The 26,802-nt window shown below is 33.2% G+C and overlaps 2 protein-coding genes across 6 annotated transcripts in view; one reads left to right on the top strand and one right to left on the bottom strand.

The window, feature by feature from the left end:
* LOC111058598 (major facilitator superfamily domain-containing protein 12-like) overlaps positions 1-26,802 on the bottom strand; it is a 48,358-nt gene that overhangs the window by 7,571 nt on the left and 13,985 nt on the right. For 3 of the 5 annotated variants that reach the window (XM_039422047.1, XM_039422042.1, XM_039422044.1), the window contains exons 2-5: positions 12,487-12,633; positions 8,665-8,790; positions 2,989-3,196; positions 2,048-2,162 (exon numbers count right to left, since the gene is read on the bottom strand). In XM_039422047.1, the coding sequence (XP_039277981.1) occupies positions 2,048-2,162; positions 2,989-3,196; positions 8,665-8,790; positions 12,487-12,619 (582 nt within the window). In that variant the 5' untranslated portion in view covers positions 12,620-12,633. Of the gene's footprint in view, positions 1-2,047; positions 2,163-2,988; positions 3,197-8,664; positions 8,791-12,486; positions 12,634-15,237; positions 15,377-23,242; positions 23,369-26,802 lie in introns of those variants that run through there. The other 2 variants (XM_039422046.1, XM_039422045.1) reach the window with 2 other exon arrangements.
* Positions 17,445-26,802, top strand: part of LOC111058601 (alpha/beta hydrolase domain-containing protein 17B) — a 40,290-nt gene continuing 30,932 nt past the window's right edge. The window contains exon 1 of the mRNA XM_039422048.1: positions 17,445-18,284. Within this exon, the coding sequence (XP_039277982.1) occupies positions 17,644-18,284 (641 nt within the window). The 5' untranslated portion in view covers positions 17,445-17,643. The remainder of the gene's footprint in view (positions 18,285-26,802) is intronic.

Genomic DNA, 26,802 nt, shown 5'->3' on the forward strand with positions numbered 1-26,802 from the left:
TGATAGGAAGAAGTACGCAGTCAAGGTAGATAGATAGTAAGTAGGGATGCAGTAACTAAATGATTTTATAAGAATCTCTTAGGCCTGGTTCCTATGACACTTATTACATTTAATAATCTATGATTCAATAAGATTAATTGATTAGATTTAATAAGTGTTCTAGAAACTGTTTTGTTCACTCAGTACCGTTTACACAGAGAAAGTTCTAATTGAATTGATACAGTGTTATGCTGGCTTGAAATAAAAATGAGTCACATTATGAGAAACGAGACTTGATATGGATTTGAGGGAGATCTAAGAGAGCTGCATGAAGCAACAAACAGAGCTGCAGACTGGTTAAAGCAGCTAAGAATAGAATTGTGAGTAACTCTGGAAGAAGAACTGGATATTTTTATTTTCAGGATACGCCTGAAACTGATATTTTAAGTTTTGGAGACGAGGGTCTAAGACCTGATTATTATTTTATTTCCTGAAAAAAAAAAGATTTCGAGGATGATTTTGGCGTCGGACCATACGATTGAATAGAATATGGATTTAACCAATGTACCTAGAATACCTTCTAGGTATATAATGTATAGAATATATTCTAGGTATAGAATGTATAGGATATATTCTAGGTACATTGGATTTAACCAAGTTTAAAATGAAAGTTCGTTTCAACTGTAACTGAGCACACGGTACTTATGTATGCTTCCTAGAAGCATATACACAGGAATCACTAGCTTATTTAGAACTATTAAAAGTGTGATATTGATTAGTATGTTGATGAGAGTTTGAAAATATTGATTGGCCAAGTACCATTCTTAGGTCCGGTTGCACGAACTGTTAAATATAATCATGATTAAACGCCAATCAGAAAATAAACTAGAGATAAATTAGAACTAATCAGAAAAGGAATTTTTTGGAAAGAAGGCTTCTCTAATTACGGTAGTTCTCGTGGCATTTAATGACGGTTAAAATTCAACAGTCTTTTGTGCAATCGATCCTAAATGTATAAAATGTATGGTTTCCAATAACATTAAGGACCGGTTTCTGAGCTCGGGATTTAGTTCTAGACTTTAAACAGCTGGAGTCAGAAAACTGACTTTCCGAAACGGGGCGTAGTCGCAGTTTTTATGATAATCTTTATTTTCTCATTTCTGTAATAGGAAAAGTATTTCCTTGACGAAATGAAACATTCCTATATAATTCAAAATAGCTGAAACTTTACACTATTTTCTTTTTATTTTATTTTGTGTTCAATTTTCTAGTTTATCGAAATAATTTAATTTAAAATCCACGTTTACGTGGACTGCGACTACGCCCCATTTCGGAAAGCCAATTTTCTGACTCCAGCTATTTAAAGTCTAGAACTTAGCTAAATCCCGAGCTCGGAAACCGGCCATCAAAGTTTAACCGTAATAAATAGTAATTTAAAAGTAGTAATTATGTACAACGGAATATAATAAAGTTGAATGAGTAGAACAATTTCTCCAGGGATTTTATTCTACTCACAAGAACACATAATACAATACTTTTATGAAAACAGGTTTTGAGAGTGAAATCACAATTAATTATTTTGTAACTAATCAATTATTGAATCACGATACTAGTATTTCAAAATTTTCAAGTCAAAAATTACCTCATTAACATGATATCCTATTCAATTTTTTAACTTGTGATTATTCACTTTTCAAATGTAGATTTTGTTTTGTATTTTCAGCCACCTTATTCAGGCATATTTAGCGTTTTAGCGGAATTTGGTTGATTATTTCAATGAGAAAATCATATAAATCTAAATATAGAAAGAGATAACATATTTTAACTTATAATCATATCAATTGTGAAAATGAACTCGTTTCGAAAATCGGGTATTTGCTCGTTTGTTCCCTCACAATGTAACTTTTCTTTGTTCTCTCAGCAATCTTTATTACTGTCATACAATTTATTAATCATGTTTGCTAGTTTCAAATACTGACATTTCAATGTAATATTCAGATTTGCATTACCTTATATGAAAAACGATAGACTATCACAATAAATTATATACATACACTTCATACTGTACCTGAAAAATATGAAGTTGATGAGGTCCAACTTGAGTTTCACTTACGCCTCCCAATCTTAAAGCAAGGAATATCACTACGTAAACGGTCATGTTTGATATCACAGTAAAAGTATACCTGTAAAGTAAAATATAGAAACAATTATTGGTGTGATGCAGTGCTTAATTTCAGCCGGAACGTAACGTAGTTGCAGCTGAAAATATCAAAACAAACGTTCACACAAATAAAAATGAGTAAATATTACGCAATCATAATAATATTGTAGACACAAATAAAAATAGTACAGTTTATCTTTGAAGTTAGTTTCATTCTCATTTTTCTCCCTACTTTAAGGTTCTGGCAATTTAAAGTATTACCCTTTTACTATTTGATTTGATCAAATCTGTATTTGTTTCACGTTCAAATTAATTTAAAATGAAAATAATTGAAAACAGACTTGAAACCGTGTTTTTAAGGATAAATTTAGAAAAACTTTCCGGGGGTGGGCCCCCGGACCCCTTTTCCTGGGGGGGGGGGGGTATTCCATACCCCCGATAGTCGGGCCAGCCACAGTTCCGGCACCTGAACGTTTACAAATTAAGCACTGGTGTGATGAGCAATCATTACTGAACAATACTTATTGGTTATGAGGCGATAATCTTGTTGCAATCCTCTACTCAAGTTTTATAAAAGTTATATAATTTCGAGCAATTTATTTATTGACAACAATATGGAAGCACACGGTAAAATCCCAAAAATTCAAGTAATATAATTTTTGATTAAATTTATATAATTTTCAATTCAAATAACTTTTTCGAGTCTTTTATTTCTGTGTTCAACTTTGAAACGTTTATTTGTTTATAAAGTTTGGAAACAATCTCATAAGTGCGGCGGTACTGTAAAGGTTTTCTACAATAAATATTGGATTAAGATTAATAATTTATTGCGTTTAGCATGACTTTACCTGTAAGCTAATAATGCTGTGCGTTCATGCTCGTCAGGAGTGAGTTCAGGTACAACAGACAGATTGGAGATTTGTATGGAGGCCCATCCAAATTGGAAGACACAAATGAAAACCGAAAAGTACAATAGCTTCGCCCACATATCGCTGTCAGCGCAGTTAATGCAGCTTGCGAACACAAACGGGAAGCTTGCCACCACGCATATTGTTCCTGCAAATATAAAAAAGCAATTGAGTTTGTGGATGTAAATTCCAAAATTGTATCTAGATATTAAAAGTTTGCAAACAATTTACAATTATATGTTTCGTTAAGTAATAATAATTACCTGAAAATACAAAAAAGCAATTGAACTTGTGGATGTGAATTCTTAAACTTCATTGAGATTTCAAGAGCTCACAAAAAATTACAATTATCTGCTTTATAATTCAATTTTATTTTTCATGTTATGCATGATTTTATATGATACAATATTAACACAGGTCATAAACAATATTCATCAAACAATACACATCAATATGTGTACAATTATTTACAATGCTGTAAATAACTAATAGTGAGTAGGTTTTTGATTTTGTATTCAAATTTTTCAAATAAGTGCAACATTTCTAAAGTTTTAAACTTATTGTAATACTCTGTGATTCATTTAGAGTTTAACATCAACCTTCAAAATTCAAGATTTTCAAATATCATTCATTATTCCTGGACCGAAAATCAAGTAACGAAGCAGTGTGTGATTACATAACCTTGACTTTGGACAACATTTTATAAAAATGTTTGGAGAGAAATAGTGCAGGCTCAGCCTAGTTTTTCCTCCAATGCCATAATTGTATTATGATTATAATGTTTTATACAATAAATAAATGAATGAAAATGAATACACACCATAAATGCATTACAAATGTCACCACAATATGCATGTAATATAATCTGAATAATTAAAAAACAAATTTAATATCACAGATGGAATTGAAGTTGAATAAACTAAAACAGTGGAATCAAAAGTCTCCATTACTTGAAAGGTACCGTAAAGATCATACAATTAATTTGAAGTTCGAGTTTTTACTTAACCACAATATTGTAATTACTGGATCAAAAATTCACCAATGTCATAAAAACATTTCTCACTTAACCACAATTTTAATTTTCTCTTGAAGACTATTTCAGAATTAAGTTCACGAATTTCAATTGGAATAGCATCATACACTTTTTTGGCCATATGCTGTGGGCTCGCCTAAAAAAACGAGGTTCTGTGGGAATTCAGTCTCACGATCCCTCTGTTGCGTGTGTTGTGAGAGAGAATGTTTGCACCAGTCGTCCAGCCACTTCTCCATTTCAGTGCCATACTCGCAAAAAAAATTACAGACAGGGAACCGGAAGAATGCCCGCTGTCACGAATTAGTCCCTGCAAGGATGGCGTAGCGGTTTTCGATACATTACTCTGATGGCTCTCTTTTGGGTAAGGATGATGTAATAATGAGGCCGGTGTATACTTGGACGCACATAACATCCTGGAATCTATTATCCAAATGAAGAAATCAACCCAAGTGCTCAGATCGGACCGACACAGTTACAACACTAGAGACAGACAGAACATAGACCTCCCACAGCACAGACTCCAGAAGTACAGTAGATCCCCTATGTACACCGGACCTCACCTCTACAACCAGCTGCCATCTAGCCTGAAAAATATCCAAGACAGGAAAGCTTTCATCAGGAAACTAAAGCACTACCTAAGCAATAGACCATACTACAGCCTGGTCGAGTTTGTAGACGAGCACACCGACAGACCATGAGGAATAAACAACCCCTACAAAAGGGAAGACGAAATGACGATTCCCGCAGCCCTGGCTGCTGGTGAAGAACACAAAAGTATCAAGTATCAAAGTAAGTACAAAGCATAAAGAGCGAATGTGGAAGGGTTCAATATGGAAGAACAGTCATTTGAGGAAAGAGACGAAAAGGTAAAAAGAACACAAACGACAAATAGTTGTGGTCTAGACATTTAAAACCACACTTCCATCCTAGCTCTTAACAGATTATTTTATCTTTTGTTTCAAAGATTCAAGACGGTTTTTGTCACATCAATCCAAAAGTGAAGTCGGCCTATAATACTCAAGATTACAATTATACATTGTATGATTAAATACTTCTAATGAAGACAGTATTAAAAATGAACCTCGTCTTTACGAAAACATCCTTTCATGTAAGGAATAAATTATTACCACTTTTAAAATTTAGACAGTAATATCATTGATGTCAACATATCGTTGTAATTGCTACTGTGATTAATAATATTTATGTCTTTTCTGTAATAAATTTTTGAAACTTTCTTGTTATAATGTTATACTGTAATAATACTAGCATATATCTCTACTCGGTAATTCTAAACTCAAATGACGATGTACATGTGTTATTCCTGTAAATACGATGACATATGAATTATTATTCTATTCTATTCACTCTATAGGGCTACTGATATTGAAGCACAATAAAAGTTATCAAGTGACACTTGAAAATTGCTCTGATGAGTTGAAAATAGTTGTGATTTAATTAAATAAAAAGGGTACATGATAACATTTATTGTGCTTCTTTTCAAGTGTTATATAACTGGAAGCCTATGTTACTTAGAGAGGCAGTTGAAGGTTCACCTGTTGCCTCTGAAGAGGTTGGAGATCTAAATGAATAGATAATTGATAAAGTAGGATAGATAAATTATTTATTTATTCAATAATTCAACATAACACAACTTCTATAGTGAGGTCCACGTTATAATGACAGTGAAGAAAGATAGGAGAACAATGTTGCCGATCAAATCAAATCATTTATTGTCACACAACATTAAAATGTTACAACAACGTCTTAATAACACAGAAACATCAGTTTAAAAATATATTACAAAGAAATATTCAACTTTATATAAACATTCATTGACCAGTACTTTTTTTAAATATTTACAGTAACTATTAAAGCTCATTCTTTTGATATTTTCAGGCAAAGAGTTATAAAGTTTTATTGACTTGTATTGCCAGTTTTTTTGAGAACTTGTAAACTGGCAATACTCGACTCTTATATTATTCCTATTTCTAGTGTTATGTTGGTGCATACTAGAGTTAACATCATATTCATTTTCAGTTTTCTTCACTGAAATCAAGCATGACAGTACCTAAAAAAATATCCAGGAAAGTTTTTGTGTAGTTGAGAAGTTGATATTGTGGTAATTATTCATATTGAATGAAAAAAGACCAAGAAATTGTCAAAAAACCACTGATTTATTGATAATTAGAAAGACCGGTTTCGGTTATTACACCATTGTCAATCTCTGATAAACTAAAACTAAATACAAGAGCAGCAGAATTTATACTAGTAGGCGAGTACTGCTATTGGTCGAGGGCATGAACGCCTGCCATTGGCCTAGCTAGACAGTCTCCTCCCCCTCAACGGTGTGACAAAATGGCGGCTTAAGCAACAGAATCGCCATGATAATAAAATTTACATTTGAGTACAAAGTAAAAAGTACAAAGTAAATTTTATTATCATGGCGATTCTGTTGCTTAAGCCGCCATTTTGTCACACCGTTGAGGGGGAGGAGACTGTCTAGCTAGGCCAATGGCAGGCGTTCATGCCCTCGACCAATAGCAGTACTCGCCTACTAGTATAAATTCTGCTGCTCTTGTATTTAGTTTTAGTTTATCAGAGATTGACAATGGTGTAATAACCGAAACCGGTCTTTCTAATTATCAATAAATCAGTGGTTTTTTGACAATTTCTTGGTCTTTTTACATTCAACAATCCAGGAAAGTCTTCATCAGGAAACTAAAGCACTACCTAAGCAATAGACCATACTACAGCCTGGACGAGTTTGTAGACGAGCACACCTACAGACCATAAGGAATAAACGACCCCTACAAAAGGGAAGACGAAAGACGATTCCCGCAGCCCTGGCTGCTGGTGAAGATCACAAAAGTATCTAGTATCAAAGTAAGTACAAAGCATAAAGAACAAATGTGGAAGGGTTCAATATGAAAACACAGTCATCTGAGGAAAGAGACATATAGGTAAAAAAACACAAACGACCAATAAATGTGGTTTAGACATTTAAAACCACGCTTCCATCCTAGCTTTTAACAGCTTATTTTATCTTTGATTTTAAAGCTTCAAGACGGTTTTTGTCACATCAGTCCAAAAGTGAAGTCGGCTTATAATACTCAATATTACAAAAGTAGATTGTATGATTAAATAATTCTAATGAAGACAGTATTAAAAATGAACCTTGTCCTTGAAAAACCCTCCTTTCATGTTAGGAATGAATATTATTACCACTTTTGAAATTTAGACAGTAATATCATTGATTCCAACATATGTTTGTAATTGCTTCTGTGATGAATAATTTGTGTCTTTTCTGTGATAAATTTTTGAAACTGTTGTTATAATTTGATAATGTATGATAATGTAAAAATACATTAATTCTCTTCAGTAATTCATACTCAAATGACGATGTATATGTGTTATTTCTGTAATACGATGACATATAAATTATGATTCTATTCTATTTACTCTATAGGGCTACTGAAATTGAAACACAATAAAATTTATCAAGTGACACTTGAAAATTGCTCTAATGAGTTGAAAAGAGTTGTGATTTAATTAAATAAAAAAGGGTACTTGATAACATTTATTTTGCTTCATTTCAAGTGTTATATAACTGTAAGCCTGTGCTACTTAGAGAGGCAGTTGAAGGTTTACCTGTTGCCTTTGAAGAGGTTGTAGATCTAAATTAATAGATAATAGATAAAGTACGGTAGATAAATTATCTATTCATTCAATCATTTAACATAAAACAACTTCTATAGTGAGGTCCACGTTATAATGGCAGTAGAGAAAGATAGGAGAACAATGTTGCCGATCCTCTGTCTTGTCAATGCCTTGTATGGACGGTAGCTGATACAGGTTTATTGATGTAATATTAACTGTTCATTCTCGTTTAAAAAAATCATTATATTTTATTAAGCAATAAATTATATTTTTCAAAAAATGTATAAAGAATTTTCATAACTAAGGTGAAATATTTTGTTAATTAATTATTAATTCTACATTGTTAAAAGACAATCTGGCAACAGTGCAAAGCGAGAAAGAGATAGTGCTATCCGCTTTGTTGGATGATAGACAAGGATAGCAATAACATTGATAATCAAACACTGCCATTATAACGTGGACCTTACTATATAGAAAATTACCACAGGCTTAAGCCCAAAACGGTTCCAATTCTAATTTATACGATAGTTTTAATCTATTTATTATATTATATATCAATCAATTAGTCACGAAGAACCATATTAGAGAATTCTTCAATGTTGTTTGTTGTTTTCCATCACGAACTGCTTATTATTAAATCACTTTTTGCTATTAGAAAAACCGACTAGCAGTCAATTTTTTTACAATAAATGAATTATCACTCACTGTGACAACGAGATCTTTCGGCAGGTCCGACATTTTCTTGGTTGTAGCTAGGTATCTTGTACCTTGAAGTGATTAATTCATTTATTGTAAAAAATTGACTGCTAGTCGTTTTTTCTAATAGCAAAAAGTGACATATTAGAGATGTATGATGCAAATAGTACTATAGTTGAATTATCGTGGTATTCATTGATGGGTGGCCATTTTTAGCGTAATCTACTCACCAAGCAAATGCCAGCTCTTTCTTCGACCATATCCAGAGCAGCAGAACACGCCGCCTCGGTCTGAGCAGAATCCCACAAATGGAGTCGATATGGCATCAGCCACTTGTCCGATGGTCATCAATAATCCTAACAAATTTAAACAGAATGAGATTGAATTGAAGAACACTAGTGGAAAAAGCAGTAACTTATATAGCAGTGCCGATCGTTTCTACCCCATAAAAAGAGATTGAATTAAAAAACACTAGTGGAAAAAGCACCAACTTATATATGTGCAGTGACGATAGTTTCGACCCAGTGTGGGTTATTATCAAACTAAAGGAACTGAGTCTTGTATCAAGGCTATGTATGCTAGGGAGTAGGTGGTGGAGGAATGAGACACGACAGTGGTGGAAAATTGATAAAATAAAAAAATCAGATTGAATAAAATAGTTATTTGTATATCTAGAGTCAAAAGTACTGTTTTTTCTCCCTGAGGGAAAAGTTTGCAGCCCGAGGTGCGAAGCCGAGGGCAACAATTTTCCTGAGGGAGAAAAAACATTTTCCACTCATGATAAACAGAACATTTTTCATCCACCTACATTTTTATAAAAACTTCAAATAAAATAATTTTTAAAAACGTACGTGACCACACTATGTGTTACAACATAATCTAAAAAGTAAACAGAAACAGCTGGCTTGTAATCACAGTTCTCCGCCGACAGCGCTATCTGTCGGCAAAAGTTGTAACAACAATGGCCGCCACAACTACTGCTATGATGAAGTTCCCGTTTCAAATTTGATTAGTTAATGAGGAATATTCGTTGGCTGGTATTTTGAATAACATGGAATAAAAAAATTTACATTTTTTTAGTATAGTGAGATGAAGTTTGTAATAATTTTAGCATACAAACATAAATTTCATATATTGATAGAATGTCTGGTTGAGGTATTGAATTTAGTTGGTTTAATGACTACTCTATATGCTTCCTCATCTGAGCTTAGACCTTCTAACCTATTACAATGTAAGTTTTTTAAAATAGAGATGCTTCCCATGTTATTTAAATGGAGTCACTTTTCCTCCCTAGGGAGTTTTTCTGTATTTTACTACTGAGAGCGAAAAAGTGACACTTTAGTATTATGTTTCAGGGAATAAAGTAAGTACTTTAGACAGTAGGTGGAGGAAAAAACACTTATATAACAGTAAGGATCGTTGGTGTGGGTCATCGTTGGTGATGACTCATCGACCTGGTGTGGGTCATCATCAGACTGAAGGAACTGACTCTTTTGTCAAGGCTTCGATTGTATGGTAGGGAGTACGTGGAGAAATTACACATATGAGACATGACAGTGGTGGAATATGAATGAAAAAGTAATAGCATTCAAGTGAAAGTTCAACTGATGATGGTCTCAAGATTCAAAACTGATTTCGGTAATTAAAACTAATGTTAATTCATTTAAAACTATTCCACGGATGAATACATTTACGTGGGTAGAAATGGCAAGTGTTTTGCTCCAGATGTATTTTTTAATACCATAGAGAAAAGATAGCAAGATATAGTTATTTGTGCAACTAAGTTTAGTGCGCAAAGTGACAGTTTGCTGCACCGAAAGAAACGCTTACGCACGAGCCGTAGGCGAGGGCGGAATGGTTTCTTGAGGCACGTATTTCACATTAAATTTTTCCTAACATTGAATGTGAAAAGTGGTTGATTATGGGTAAAATGATGGCTGAAATCAATCAAATGCTTGTCTGTATAATTTTGTTATTAATAACAACTTTAATTTATTTTAAACTTGATAATCTGATTGAAAATAAATAAATCGATAATTTATTCAAATTGAGAATTAAATTAATCCAATCAATTTGAAAATTTGAATAATTTTGAGTGAATCTTAATTTCTAAATAATTTTTCAACCAATCAATTTATGAATGAGAAAAATATTATTTGAAATAATAAATAATTAATAATATTCAAAATGTATAATTTAATAAGTTCTCATTTTTATTTATTTGAAAATCATAAAAAATATAGATATAACAAATATCGCCAACAATATACACGCCAACAATGTCAACAGCTGATTGGGATGGCTGCAAGATAATACGCAAAGTAATACTTTTCGCACTAGAGCGGAAAAGTGATTCTTTGCGTTCTGTAATCAGTGCATGAATGGTCACTTTTCAAGGTAACTGTAGAAAAGATATTTATTTAATTATTTAAGATTATTTATCACAAAGACAAGGAAGACTACAGGCATCAAGTATCCATGGTAAAGGATATCTCTATGGTAATACTGAATTATCTACCTGATCCAGAACAGAAAAGAAAGGATAAAACTAATTACGAGTTTCAAGTGTAACGCTTGCCAGGGATCACCATCCTCGAACACTGAACTAATTTTCTCAGCTACTCGATTTACTGCATCAACAGTTAGTTGACCTCCCTCTACGAAAACCACTCCATTGATTGTAAGGGGAGGATTCCTCTTATCTTCTGAAGCAATAACCAATAACCATTTCATAATAAAAGTTATAATTCTTTTTTGGAATAACTTTCGCTCCATCGAATAATTTGTCAAGGTTTTTTTATTAATTTCCAGAGAATTTTCTGAATCAAATATTTCCATAGGTTTTAGATTGGATATTTTTCTATACGAAACATTTCTAAAGGTTTTAGATAGAGTATTTTCGACATGGAATATTTTCAAATCTTCTAGATTGAATATTTCTCTAGCCTATAGTGAATACCTCCATAATTTTCACACAGAATATACTTATTTTTAGACATCTTGGTGCACTTTGAGAAGTAATTTACATTCATATTAAAATAAACTTATATCCCATTCTCTCGACTGCAATACTACCGGGTGTTTGAAAAAGAACTCCCTAGTTTTAATGTGTCATAGAATCTGTAAAAAGTGATATACACTATACTAGTTTGTGGTGTTTGATTCAGCAACTGACCAAGTTTTGTCCCCCTGCAGTTGCAGACCCTTGAACAATATGGCGCCCCTCCTCATTACAGTAACCATGTGCGCGCTGCTCTAGACACTCGCTTTCCGGGAAGGTGGATAGGGAGAGCAGGCCCAATTGATTGGCCACCACGAAGCCCGGACTTAACCCCTCTGGACGTTTTATTTTGGGGAAACATAACAAATGTTGTGAACAGTGAAAAAATCCCAGACATAAACCATTTACGGGAAAGAATTGTCACGGTGGTTGAGACAGTTACACCTGATATGTTGCTGAATACATGGAGAGAACTTGAATATCGTCTCGATGTATGCAGGTGTAACAAATGAATCCTATGTTTAAGTGAACTGATTCTGTTCTCTCTTTCATTGTATGTACTTGTTGATGTAGTTTTTAATTTATTTACACATTAAATTTATACATAAAATTAGGGAGTTCTTTTTCAAACACCCTGTATTATCTATTACTGTAAGATTGCAAATCACATCCTCTTACATCTTGATTTTTAATGGATAGAATACCATAACAGAATTGTTTATAGCATGAATAGAATAATCACTGATTGGGAAAGCTGATTTCGAGGGAGTTAAGAAAATAGGAAATGATACTTGAATTATATAATTATACAATTTGTATAACATTTTCTGGCTCACATTATCGATCTAATTTGTTCATCACAGACAAGGCATTGATTTCATATTGCGAGTCCGTCAGGAAAAGCGAGTTTGGGAGATTTGAAAATCAATTAAAAGAATATAATAATAATTCAATCAATGATGATGTCTTAAGTTTTGTTTTGCAATGTTATAACAATATTATTTTGTATTATGTGTATTCCAATTGCATTGGTCACTTGTATTGTGCTTACCTGCATATTTACTCTCTAATCCGAGGACTAGGTTGAAGAATATCAGGAGATACGAAAACCACATGGAAGCACACAGATCGTTCTGAACATGGCCGACGCTGTAGGCCAGCTTTGTGAAGAAAGAGAGAGCCATCTTGCCCTCTTTTCCTGAAAAAAAAAACAAAATTAGGACTATTGACAAAAATTAATAGAAAAAAATTAGGACTATTGACGATTAACTACCAGTAGAAAAATTGTATCCATAGTGGCTCTATTACTATCAGGCTATTTTAATATCAGGCTCTATCAATATTTCGTGAAGAGGTTTTTGGAAATAATTCTTATTATTTTGATTTTGTTGGATAAATTGTAAATTGATTACTGTAGTTGGAATGTGGAATAAGAGCAGTTTACAATATATTTGTGATATCCATTTCTTCCTGATTTTGCTCGTCTTATTATTGTTGTATTTGTAATGACTTGTGATATATTTGTGCAATATCTTACAAAACTGTAATATAAATTTAAAATTACCTAAACTTCCTACAACATCTTAAACATGTACCATTTACAACTTTTAGTAAATTTCCAGTTATTGTGGACTCAAGAAGAGGTATTTTAAAATCAGAAAATTGAGATTTCGGCAAAAAATAAAGCTGGAGCATTAGATAGGATGGAGAAACGTGGAAGCATGGTAACGCTGATTCATAATTAATGAGATAGGTACAACGAATTAGAAAATTATAAAAAAAAACATGATATACGAGTAGCCTACAAACTGAAAAGAGTTATTATATACTTTTTGTGTAGTTGAGAAGTTGATATTGTGGTAATTATTCATATTGAATGAAAAAGACTGAGAAATTGTCAAAAAAGAATTTTAGTTTATCAGAGATTGACAATGGTGTAATAACCGAAACCGGTCTTTCTAATTATCAATAAATCAGTGGTTTTTTGACAATTTCTCAGTCTTTTTCATTCAGTTATTATATAGGTGCCTTGAAAATAAAGGGTGTTTTAATGGAGCTACTTTATGGATGTAGGTTTTTATTGGATTTAGCAAAAAAATGTAGATTAGAGAATTTGATTCAGGAATCATATAAAAAACATCAAATAGAAATGATTCCAGAATGATAGGTAGGTCTTATTCTCAATAATTTGGATACTCATGTAATATATAAATAAAAATATAAATCTTAGTATCCTTTTTAAATTATTTCGTCACAGCATGTTTCGGCACTAATGCCATTTTGAACATGTCGTGACGAAATAATTTAAAAAGGATACTAAGATTTATATTTTTATTTATATTCAATACTGTAGTAGCCCAAAAGAAAAAAATACAATTATGTAATATATTATGCATGACAATATTGCCCTAGAGCCAGAAGATTTTATTTTGACATGTTGAAAGGCTCTTGACACACATTTAGCGCATTATCATATACCGTACCGTACTTGACATTAATAACAATTAATTATTAGAAAGGTTTCTTCTAGTCTAGACGTGGATATTTCAAGAATCTGGTAAGATGGCATTTAGAGTGCACTAATTGCAAACCCTCTACTCTTCTTGCTCTTGAATTGGTTCTACTTAGATAAGTTTGCAAACCTTATGAAAGCAATATGATTCACAGAAATTCAGCAAAGTATGCTAGAGCATTGATAAACTAAATTTTTAACCGTCATTACTTGAATGGACTTGACTGTTGGACAGAATCTATAAAGTTATTACAATGAATTAATATTTTCCAATTATCAGTCGATGGTTTCAAATAAACTGACTTGTTTTGTTTAAATGAAATGAGATGAATTTCCATTAATTTTGACCGTCAATTTTCAGATAACAGTTTAGATTATCTTAGTCTTTGACTAAAATAAGAAAGTAAAATTTAACAAATATAAATATTTACCATACTACAGAAATTCATTGTATTAAGCTTTAATTCTAGTCACAGAGAAAACATACGATAGCTTATACTATCTTTTCTCTATGGAACATTGTACGTTAGGCTTATTCTTCAAAAATTGGGGATCAACTCACCCCTGGTAAGCAGTAATTTTTAAAAACATGGAACTCAACGATCAACTCAAAAAAATATGTATGTTACAATACATTTTCATCACTTATCCTGATTGAATTTAACAACACCATATTAGTATAAATTATTAATGAGAAACCTATATTATTATGTAAGCCTACTTGGAAAAACTTATATTTGTGCAAGTAGATTAACTTTTTAAATTACCACACAAATAAAGTTTGTAGGGATATTCAATAAAAGAAAGATTTGGTTTGAAACAATTTATTTTATTTTTTACAAAAAAAGCACAGTTCGGGAGAGGAAATCCAAAGATACCTTGTGCTATTTCTCTTTCAAATTTAGATAACATTGAAGAGTTCAACAATGAATTAAATATTCAAGCTGCGTTTACACCAAAATTATCAAACAAAAGGTTTATTTTTCCGTCCTTATGGATTCTATTAGTTTGAACGGAACTTGACAAACAAATATGTTCATCATGTGCATGATAAGTTATGTTCAATCTAATAAAATCTATAATGACGGAGAAATAAACGTTTTTTTAATAACGTTGGTATAAACGCAGCTTAAACATATTTTCAAACATGTCTAGTCTATATGGTTAAACTTGAACTCATTTGTAGAATACGTTGTAGATATTCGAAGCATTAATTAATAATGCGTGAAATTGAATACAACATCCAGCTATGACGTCTGTCTGTTGGGTATGTAACAGTACATAACTTACCTTTGTTCAAATTGAATCCACAAACATGATTGAATTGAGAGAAGATAGCTCTACATTGAATTACAGTGTATCGACTGATAAAGAATTCTGTTACATTGAAATATGAACTAGACACAAAGCGTGAGCCCTAGAATTGCGTTATAATCATTTGAGAACAATTTTATCAAGAAAGGAGAGGTTATGAACTCAAGTGACATAATATACATTCGTTTACAGAATTTGACAATAATTCACAAATTGGAAACAGTTGTGATCGAATTTGTTTTTGGTAGATTAGATTTTCAACAAAGTTTTCTATTTTGTGCGTGAAAATGAATAAAAGTTGAACTTTAGTTTTAAAAGTTAGTTTTGAATCGGCTGAATAAAGAATTATTTTTAAATTAGCAAAATTTGTATAGTAGTGATAATTTTTTATTAATCTTGTTCCAGTAACTATACTAAAATTTGTAAATCACAAACGGCAATAAATAGCGCAAAAATATTAAGAATATAAGTATGAGATATAATAAAAATTGATACTTTATACAACAATAAGTAACAGTTTTTCAAAATTTAAAAATTTAGAGATTAGTTAATTTAGGAATTAAGGTACTAAGTAATGATTGACAACCTGAATCATTTTTCAATTTTTGCATCTCTATCTCTATTAGCCAATATTGGTCTTTAAATACGATTAGAATTTTATCATGCATTTTTGAGAAATACGGTTAAGGTATTTTATACAAAGAAAAGCAAAATTTTAGGAATAAAAAATATTATATGCAAAGCTAGGTAATCTTATTTCTTGTCAGAAACACAACCACACTTCTCTTACGTCTGTTAATTCTGAGTTGTTATTTCAGAGAAAGGTAGAAAAAATATATGAATTTATAGCAAATTTAAATAGAATAGAAGAGGTTCATAGAGCTGGAGAAAAATCAATTTTTGAATTTTTTTCAACTTATTGATGCATAAATCTGCATTTACACCACAATGAATAGTTCAAACTCTTTTGTTTTAAAGAGAAAATTCTTTCCTAAATTAAAGTTTTCTACTGAATTTTGGTAAAGATTGAAAGAAAGACCCACTTGACATCACAGCCAAACCGCGCCAATTCTCTGGCAACAAGTTCTTCACTTTGCTACTTAGAAAAGCAACTTCAGCTATATCACAAAAATCTTCAACTTCTTGCTCTAATTGCACAAGAATCTGATTTAGTTGGAAACTCTAGTGTTTACTGGGGTTGAGCTATAGGTATATGGAAAAGTCTTTCTATAGACCTTGTGCTTTACTCAAGTTAACCACAATGCCCGGTTCTGCCAAGACATTTGAACATAATTGACCGAACGAAGTGAGGTCTAAGATTCAAGTCGACGGTTTGGCATTTCTCTTAATGTTTAAATGTTGCGCATTTACGGCGAAACGTGGTAATAGATTTTCATGAAATTTGACAGGTATATGTTCCTTTTTTAATTGCGCGTCGACGTATATACAAGGTTTTTGGAAATTTTGCATTTCAAGGATAATATAAAAGGAAAAAGGAGCCTCCTTCATACGCCAATATTAGAGTAAAAATCAGACTATAGAATTATTCATCATAAATCAGCTGACAAGTGATTACACAGATGTGTGGAGAAGCCAGTCTATTGCTGTATTTCCATAATGTCTATAGTTTCAATCAGGTACTTGTGGATGAGAATACTGCGTGAGGTCTACTGTTCACAGAACTACTAGTTATTATTAAACACAAATCCAAATTTGAATAATTCGAGAATTTGAAAATATAGCATTTGAATAATTGCAATATCTCAGTAATTTCCATCTACATCTGAACATGTTCAAACCGGGTACGCATTATTGTGTGTTCAATTAATAGATAGAAGCTATCGCCATAGAAATCGTATATTCCAGTGCACTCTGTAAATTGTAGGCGATTTGAATCACTACCTCCTTTGTTTACGGAGGTAGTGTTTGAACATGTTCGAATGTCTTCACCGAGCTTGGTAGAACTAGGCATAAAGTATATTTAGCATACTTTGTCATCAACTAATTCAATTCAAATTTATTTTATTGTTGTATCATTGGAAAAAATTAAAAAAAGTCAAATACAAACAAGTAAAGTGAATAACAGGATTATTATTTAATAATAATAGAATGTATAATGTTAATAACAAATTTTATTATGAAGTCAATTTTATCAAGCCAATCCTGTTATTCACTTTAATATTGGCTAAAAAACACATCATCAAGATAACTGGTAGCCTTATGTTGGAAGCAGCATTGATTCTCTCAAATCAGATGATTAAGCACGGTGTAAGATAGTGTAGTTGATAAACATGTTTAAAAACGGCGTTCATAAAAACAACTTTGTAAAAAAATGTGACATCAACACACATTTTGAATAAATCAGTCACAAAGTGATCAAAAATGTCTTGCTTTAATTTTTTGCGAATATTTTGTTTTCCACCCTGCTACAATGCTGTTGTGAGAAAATTTGCGTTTCACCCTCCCAAATGCACTTATAAATTGGCAAAAATTACTGGCACCAGAAATACATACCACATGGTACTACGACAAGGTAAGAAACCAGCTTACTCAGAAGCTGTGAGATCCATTGAATGCTATCTGGTTGAAACTAAGCGCAAAAATAGGATTGTTTGCATGTATGTTAAATGTGTAAAAGAGCCAAAATTCACGATTTTGTTCTCACACGCCAACGCTTGTGATTTGGGGCAAATAGCCAAGAGTCTGCTACAGTTGGGTACAAAATTGCAGTGCAATATTGTGGCATACGATTATTCCGGTTATGGGAAGAGTACCGGTGTGCCTAGTGAGAAACACATTTATTCTGATATTGAAGCAGTTTTGGTTTCTATGAGGAAGAGATACGGAATTCCTGACAATAAGGTTATTGCCTATGGGTGGAGTATTGGATGTGCACCCACCATCCACCTTGCCTCCAAGGTCAAGCTGAGGGCAGTAGTCATACATTCTGGATTCACCTCAGGCATGGACGTTCTATGTAGAAGTGATGGCAAAGTTAAATGGTGTTGCAATCCGTTCAACAGGTAACATTAGAAATTATCAAAATTAATTTCCCTCTTCTTTCTAGGATTATTCTTTGATTGATTCAACGATACACAATTATTTTTTAAATACTTTGGTGGATGATTAACAGTCAGGACCTCTTTTAAAGGATGAATAAATGGGGGGTAATGTATTATGCCTTTATTTTAATGTAGTATGCCTTTATTTTAACCTGGAGGATGAATAAATAGAGAGATAGGCTGCCTTTAACCTGGAGGGCAATGTTAGGGCCCTCTCTCCCACTTAACCCTCCTATACAGTAATAATGCATTTATATTACAACAACATAAGGAAATAATCTTCTAAATAGTATGAGTTATATACATGTAGGTAGTATAGAGGAAGTTCTAGATAAGGCGTACACACCTGTTTCGATTTCAAAGGATATAAAATTAATTTTGTCAAATGTATTAGTAATGTACGCTGGCTAATGAGTTGAATAGAATAGAAGATAAAATTGACAACTTGATAGTAATTCCCGAGTAGTTTACACACGTGGTTAAGTACGAGTATTTTAATCGTTATTTTTTTCCACGAGTATTTAATTAATAAAAGATTGGAACAGGATTGAAAATTTCAAGAAACTACAAAACAAATTAATTTGAGTCATATAAGATAACAGTTTATTCTATTTAAATTGGAGTGAGATTATTTTTCTGAAAATAGTTTCTAAGAGGAAATATTGATTTTTAATTTTACAGTAATTAAACAATTATTCTGTAATCTTAGTTTCAAATTTTCTTTTCAGAAATTGTTAAAAAGTGTGTGAATATTTTTTTTATACCTTCAGGATAATTTGTATAAATTTCTAATACGAATACGGTGAATTTAATCTTAAATGCCAGACATTCAGAATGAAAAACACACATTTTCATAGAAAATAAACATAAATTGGATGATGAGATAGAAAATTTAAGCACAAATCTTAATGTTTCCAGTATTTTTTTTTATTGTTTACAAATTAAAATAGGTAGGCTATAGGCCTAAGTTTAGTGTTGGAACCCAAACTTTCAGTAATAAGTAATAACGTGTTTAAAATTTGTACTGAATTTGAGGAGGTGTTGTAACTTCAATAATGAGCTTTGTAGATTAAGATAATCGGTAAATTCAAAAATACTTATACACACACTTATACACTTTATCTTCACCAAGACCAGCGGAGCCGGATAGGTTGTGTCAACATAATAAAAATATAACTTTTCTTGAAGTTAGTCATGAGTATAAACTTGAGTTATCAAGATGGCATGGTCACTTCAAAGAACTCATGTAACCCATAGAAAGGGTTTTCCTTAAGCCAACACTTGAGCTTGGCCTTGAAGGCCTGAGTACTCAAGGCTGTTAACCATCTAGGCAGCTTGTTAAAGATTTTTAGTGCCACAGTAGGAAATGAGTCTCTTGTCCTACTTAGTCGGGAATAAGGAATGTCAATCATGCAACCATTCCGAGTGTTATGACTATGTAAGTCTCTCCTCAAGTTGTACTTGTCAAAATTTATCTTGACATGAAGGGCACTTAAATAAATATAATAACTAAATATAGTCATTATTCCAGTAGACTTGAAGAGCGGTCTGCAGTGTTCAAGGTAACCACTGGAGGTGATGATGCGGACAGCTCTCTTCTGCATTATTAAAACTTTTTGGCAATTAGATGCATGACCCCAAAGCTGCAGCCCATAGCCCAGGATGCTGTGGAAGAGGGCATAGTAGACAACAATCAGGTAGGGTCTGCTCACCAGCTGTGTCAGCTTCCATAGTAGATAGGTCACTCTTGCCAGCCTCTTACACAGTCCCTCAATGTGACAATTCCATTTGAGTTTAGGATCGATGATAAATCCAAGGAGGGACACACTGTGATGATCAGGGCTATGTTGTGCCAATGAACAGAGCAGCCTCTGTGTCTTGCCAAGATTCAATTGGAGCTTATTTGTTTCCAGCCACATCCTAGCTTCTCCAAACACGACTTCTGCCACCTGTAGAGCCTGAGTTGGATTCCGACCAGAAGAGATTATAGTGGTGTCATCTGCAAATTTTAGAGCCCTCCCTTCTAGGTTCAAGTCATTTATGGCAATCAAAAATAGCAAGGGACCCAGAACAGAGCCCTGTGGAACACCATGTCTGATGGGCAGTGCCTGGGACTTAGCTCCTCCCAGAGAAACGACCTGCCATCTGTTTTCAAGATAAGATTTTGCAGTCTGGAGAACAGCACCTCTAACACCATAGTGCTCCATCTTACCAAGAACAATCTCATGTGACACACAGTCAAAGGCCTTGCTCAGGTCACACATGATCAGAGACACAGCATTTCTTTCCTCAAAGCCCCTCTGAACCTGCTCAACTAATTCGGTCACAGCAGTCAATGTAGACTTGTTCCTTCTAAAACCATGCTGCAGATCGGAGAACAGCCTGTTGGACTCAAAGAATACTACAATTTGTTCCTTCATCACAGTCTCAAAGACCTTGGCAAATACTGGTACTATTGAAATAGGCCTGAAGCTATCAATGAGTGTGGGATCACCTTTCTTGTAGACAGGAACTGTGCGAGCCATCTTCAACAACTGAGGAAAAACTCCAGCATGAAGACATTCATTGATAGCACAAGATAATGGGGCTGCAATGACATCAATGATGGACTTCAACACTATGATTGTCATGCCATAAATATCCTGGCTTTGAGAATTTCGGAAACCATTGACCATTTTAACAATGTGACTAGGGGAAATGTCATACCACTGCAATAATCTGGCCTCACTTCTGTCCAAGTTCTCCATTGGGTTCATATTAGTGGTTGGTATAGATGCAACAATATGTCAATGTTTTGCAAGAGCACACTATTAAACTCGTCAGGACTAGCAGAGCAAGTGACTTTAGCTGACTTTAGCTGACCTCTATTCTATTTACAAGATTCCAAGCTGCTTTGCATGGATTGGGTGCATTCTCAATTTCTTGCATATTGGCCAATTTCTTGGCTTTGTCAATCTTGCATTTATAATCTGACTTTGCCCTGGAATAGGCTTGATAAATCTTATCCTTCACTTGAGGGCAGTTTGACAATGCATAGTTGTCTTTAAGAGTCAGTACCAGTTCTTTGAGTCTAGATAGTTCAGGGGTAAACCATATTTTTGACTTTGGCCTGTTGCAAGATCTTCTCTGCTGCTTGGTATATCCCTTCAAAATCTTTAGAGGAAAGAAAATGTTGAAGATGTAATCTATCTTTTTGAAAAAAGCATCAAAAGTCTCCTCAGGACCTTTATCTAGAAGCTCACTCATCCAGTCCACTTCAGATACTGCCTCTCTGAAGCTAGGGAGAGAGCTTTCAATTATTTTCCTTACCCCTCTGGTATAATGACAGAACCAATCAGGAAATTTCGTAGAGTCATTCACTATTTCAATGTCAGCTTTGATGATCACTGCACTATGGTCAGCAACAAGAGGCTCAGTAACCCGAACTTGAACTTTTTGCATATCCAGGTTAGTTCCCACGGTGTCTAGACATCGGTTTCCTCTGGTTGGTATCTGCGAAACAATCCGTAGTCCATGAGCAGCCAGCAGATTATTAAACGCTCTTGTAGATTGTTCTTCAAAGTTAACAGGTATGTTGAAGTCACCTCCTATTATAATGTGCTTGGATACACTCTGGAAAAACGACAGACAAGCATCCAGACCATGGAAAAAACCCTCAATACTTCCATTTGGAGATCGGTAGATGCTCAGTACAACAGTTGACATCTCAATCAGTTCGACACCTGCTACTTCCAGATCGAGTTCTACACAAAACTGACTCAAGTCAATTTGCTCGTCTAAGATGCATAATATTTAGGAACCTGCAGAGAATACTTTACAAATGCTAATGTTTAGTTTCTTATTTTATTGACACACTATCAGTTACGTCCTATGCCATGTACAAGCTAATCCGTTATTGTTGCAAACTATTCATGAATAATACACAATAAAATTCCTGTTGCTGTATTTTTCAAGCTTATTCTGTTATCTGGCGTATACGTTGTATCTGAAAATAGGTATTAATACAGTACTAGCCGGCAAGCTGAATATTTAGGCTCAACTCACACTTACTTCTAAAGAGAAGAGACTCGACTCGAGAGCATGTGTTTCCAAATGGTGACACTCAGACCAGTCGATTCTAGTCTCCGCGACTGTCACCATTTGAAAACACATGCTCTCGAGTCGAGTCTCTTCTCGACCCAAGTCGCGTAAGTGTGATTTGAGCCTTACTCGCCTTGACCATCTATAGGTGGGGAGACCCTTTCTCATGATCCCCAGGAAAATAGCCAAATACATTCATTGAAAGCAAACCAATTGTGTTACGTTTTTCTTTATATAAAGTTGTTTGGAATGCAATAAGATTTATGGTTTATCATAAGTACCCACTGATAAAATTATCATTTTGAGCATAGTACATTTTTAACTTCTAAATTTCTCAATTGCACCAAACTCACCACTTTTTACAGTGGTTACGTAAAAAAATACAAAGAGCTCAATCATGCACTTCCAAACTCTCAAATAACCCGGTCAAAATTTAAACTCTACTGGTGATCTCTTTAAATCTGGAAGAATACAAATTTAATATTGGAAAACATTTATTTTCTATTCAATTTGGGGGTTTGCCTAAGTCTACACAAAACACACCCCATGTCTCTACCTGTAGCCTAGCTTTTCAAGAAGTTAACGAAGTTTTTGCCTGCTAATTTTTAATGTTTTTGGTTGAGTTCTGTTTTGATTTTCTGCTGATAAATTGATGCTCTTCACTTTCAAGGTTTTTTAACGGATGACAATCACTCATTGTCATGCAGACAGAGTTTAAATAGAGAATGAATATTATAAAATGGTATTTTATTAGTGTAATAAAAAAATTATTGAATAGAATAGATATGTATTTACCAAACACCCAAATTCACAGGGAAAAACAAAAATACGCTACTCACATTAAGTATGGAAGACTAAATGTGCAGAGGTGGTCTCAAACAGACACTTTAGACAATCTCTACTGAGACAGACACTATTTCTATGTTCAGTCAAACAGTGAGACATGTCAAACAAAGATTCTGACCATTGAGCTTCAACAGAATTGTGTGAAATAAGATAAGCTCATATGCATAGTAATTATTGCGTCACTAATGATTCACAACAAACCATAATCAGAATGATGAGGTGTAACAAATCACTTATTAATCATTCCAAAATAAGCATCGAACACTATCGTTCCAAATTGATAGGAGGAATTGACTTGGACGATAATGAAACAGTGTAGCATTCCGTTTTTTTCTCAATACATTTACTAGTTGCAGATAATTACGTACTTTAAAATAAGCGAATAATAAAACATTGGATGAAATAATACTTGAGCCCATATCTGTTTAAACGGAGATTGATCTGCTGTTGGTTTAAACCAGGAATAAAACACATAATAAACGCAACCATCGTTGCAGCAACGAGGGAATCTATAGGCATGTTGAGAAGATTTCGGAAGTGATCAGAAAGAGGAGATTGGCGTTCTATACTCATTTGTATAGAATTGATCCCGGCAGAAAAATAAAATATTCAAGAAAATAAGTGGGAGATCCAAATCGAACTGGTTTATAGAGTCTAAGAAGGATATGCAAAAATATAACAGAGGCAGATTATTTATTAATCAGAGCAGGGCTACGGAATCAGCTTAAAGTTGATGTTTTCCTAGAAAAACCCAGAATTGAAACTTGGTCGTTAGAAAGACGAATCGCTCGGAGTGCGAAAGCAGGAGGCCATCGTGAATAATAATAATAATAATAATAATAATAATAATAATAATAGCGTTTATGATCATTGTTAATGGTGAATTACTGTGGGCCTTAGTTGGCCTATACAAAATGAAAAAAAAACCGCAACCATATCTTCATGTAATCGTAGTTTAGTGTTAAAGATGGATGATGCATATCGATTGTTAATAATCGATGATAGTATTGAACCAAATAAATTGGTTCTCAAACAGATAATTACCTCATACACGGGATTGGAGACAACTGGAACTAACTAGGAATTTCCTTGATCTTAACATCACTGACTCTAGTTTTCCACTACAATGTAATTCGCTTTTAGAGATTTTTATACATTCTACACCTTATTGAGGCGTCGGTGAATTCAAATACTTAGGTATAAAACTGACCAATGATAATAAAACCAGTCATGAGATATGCAATCTCATCATGATGGGCAACCGAGCTTATTTTGCCAACCCAAAAAATGTTCAAGAGCAGACTCATTGCCCGTAAAACCAAAGGAAATATATACAAAACATTGGAAAAGCCGGTTGTAATATATGGGGATGAAACTTGGACGTTATTGAGCAAAGATGAAAGAGCACTTAGATGTTTTGAGAGAAAGATATAGCCCACAGAAGAATATGGGGTCTACTATGTGACGAAGGTACATGGAGAGGCGGATATAATTGTGAGATGGATGAAGCAATCGGGGGAAAAAATATTATACGCACCATAAAAGCAAGAAGAATCGAATGGCTGGGTCATGTAGTGAGAATGGCTGAAGAAAGAGGACCGGCTGAATAATGGATGATATAGTGTTTGGGACGAGGATAAGAAGAAGTCCAAGGAGAAGATGGATTGGTGATCTATGTGTGCTGGGAGTGACAAACTGGAGAGCACAAGATAGAGAGACGTGGAGGCGTCATGTTGAGGAGGCCAAAGTTCATCATGGACTGTAGAGCCACATAAAGAGTAAGCTATACCTCATTGACTTTTACCGGAGAGTGGAAACCAATATTATACTTTCCTTAGACTCATTTTAAAATGTACACATAATTGGAAAGCATTTCACATGAAGTAGAGAATTATATAATCATTATATTACCAGACCTGCCAGGGAATAATGGATTAATGAAATATAATAAGCTTGAATTGAATAGATGTATCTATTAAGATGAAAGCAAAGCTTGGATTTCTAATTGTTAGTCAATATTTATAAAGTACTCATACGTGATCTTTTGAGAAAGAACATAGTATTTTAGAGACATCAGGTTTAGGATATCAGGTTGATTGCGGTATTCTTGCTATGAATTTCTAAAATAATTCCGTAAAACTGTTTTGCTTGATTAGTTTTGCAACTGGAAAACAAAGTGGATTAAATAAAATCAATTATGACAGCTAGCATTGCTATGAAACATGCTGAAAATAATCCTAATTGAATATGGTAATCACAAAAAGCAAGAGATCAAGAGATATGTGCGAGCTTCTTTGTGCTAAACAACAATACTCATTATTCAATTGTTAGAATGTGTAACTGGGTGAATGTCGCATATTCGCGAGATAATAAATTCTCAGTTTAATAATGAAAATTTTCTTTGAATCTGACAGACACTTTGTCGAGTAGGATAAAGTGTGGCTTCCATCAAATAGATCAATTTAAAGCTTATTTTTTAGGGATCAAATGAAACGTCACCTAACAATAATTCTCTAAGAGCATGTAACTCTCTACAGTTCTGTAATTGGACTTTTTAATGTTTGTTAAATCTATTCAAGACTATTTCTAGCATTGGAAGAATAAGACGTTGACGTCGTCAATGCCACTAAATTTGTTCAAAATCAATTTGAATTAATTGACAGCATCAACGTCTTATTCTTTCAATTTTATTATGAAGAAATACCATAACATCTCTTACCATACAATCAAATTACTATTCTAGCTTATGATAATAAAATTGATAGATTCATGTGTGAAGATATAATAAATCATAGTTGATATATATGATCTTATTATCTACGTTATCTCTAAAACGTGTCTATCTGACTAATGATAATATATGAAACAGTTTTTTTTGCTATGTCTCTATCAATATTATTCACGTTTGATTAATCACATTAACTTACTAATTATTTATACCTAATGTAAAAACACGTCAGCTTCTAACATGAGATGAATCCGATCTCATGTAACAAAGCTCGATTAATTTTCAACAGAAAACATATCAAATTTTACTACACATCTTATCTAAAAATTAATGATAAATAATGACTTGACTGTTAACACTACCAGATTAAAAATTGAAAAAAATTCTATTGTTTAAAAATAAATACGATCTAACTGGAACACAGTTAATTCAACTTTTCTAATACTTATGTGTTATCAATAATTATTATATAATATGTAACTGAAATTATAGAAACAGAAGATATTTGTTTACTAAAAATATTAGTTTATTTCGGAGAAACTTGAAAATGGCTTGAAGGCCGAATCGTGTTGTGTTTTATATGAATGTTTATAAAAAAAGTGTTTTGGAAAAAGAGTACTATGAAATTATTTCTCTATTAATCAACAATTCAAGTGGCCCTATTGAAATAATTTATTGGAAAACAGAAAATTTTTAGGTATCACATCTTCTCTATGACCATAGATCTAACCTTGATAAGGATTTTTAATATTTGAGAATATTTCCAAGAGTTTATGTTTGTTTTTCGACTTGTCAACTGATCTATCAAAATTGAAAATCAAAATT

Source organism: Nilaparvata lugens, chromosome 2, assembly GCF_014356525.2.
Source record: "Nilaparvata lugens isolate BPH chromosome 2, ASM1435652v1, whole genome shotgun sequence".
NCBI lineage: Eukaryota > Metazoa > Arthropoda > Insecta > Hemiptera > Delphacidae > Nilaparvata > Nilaparvata lugens.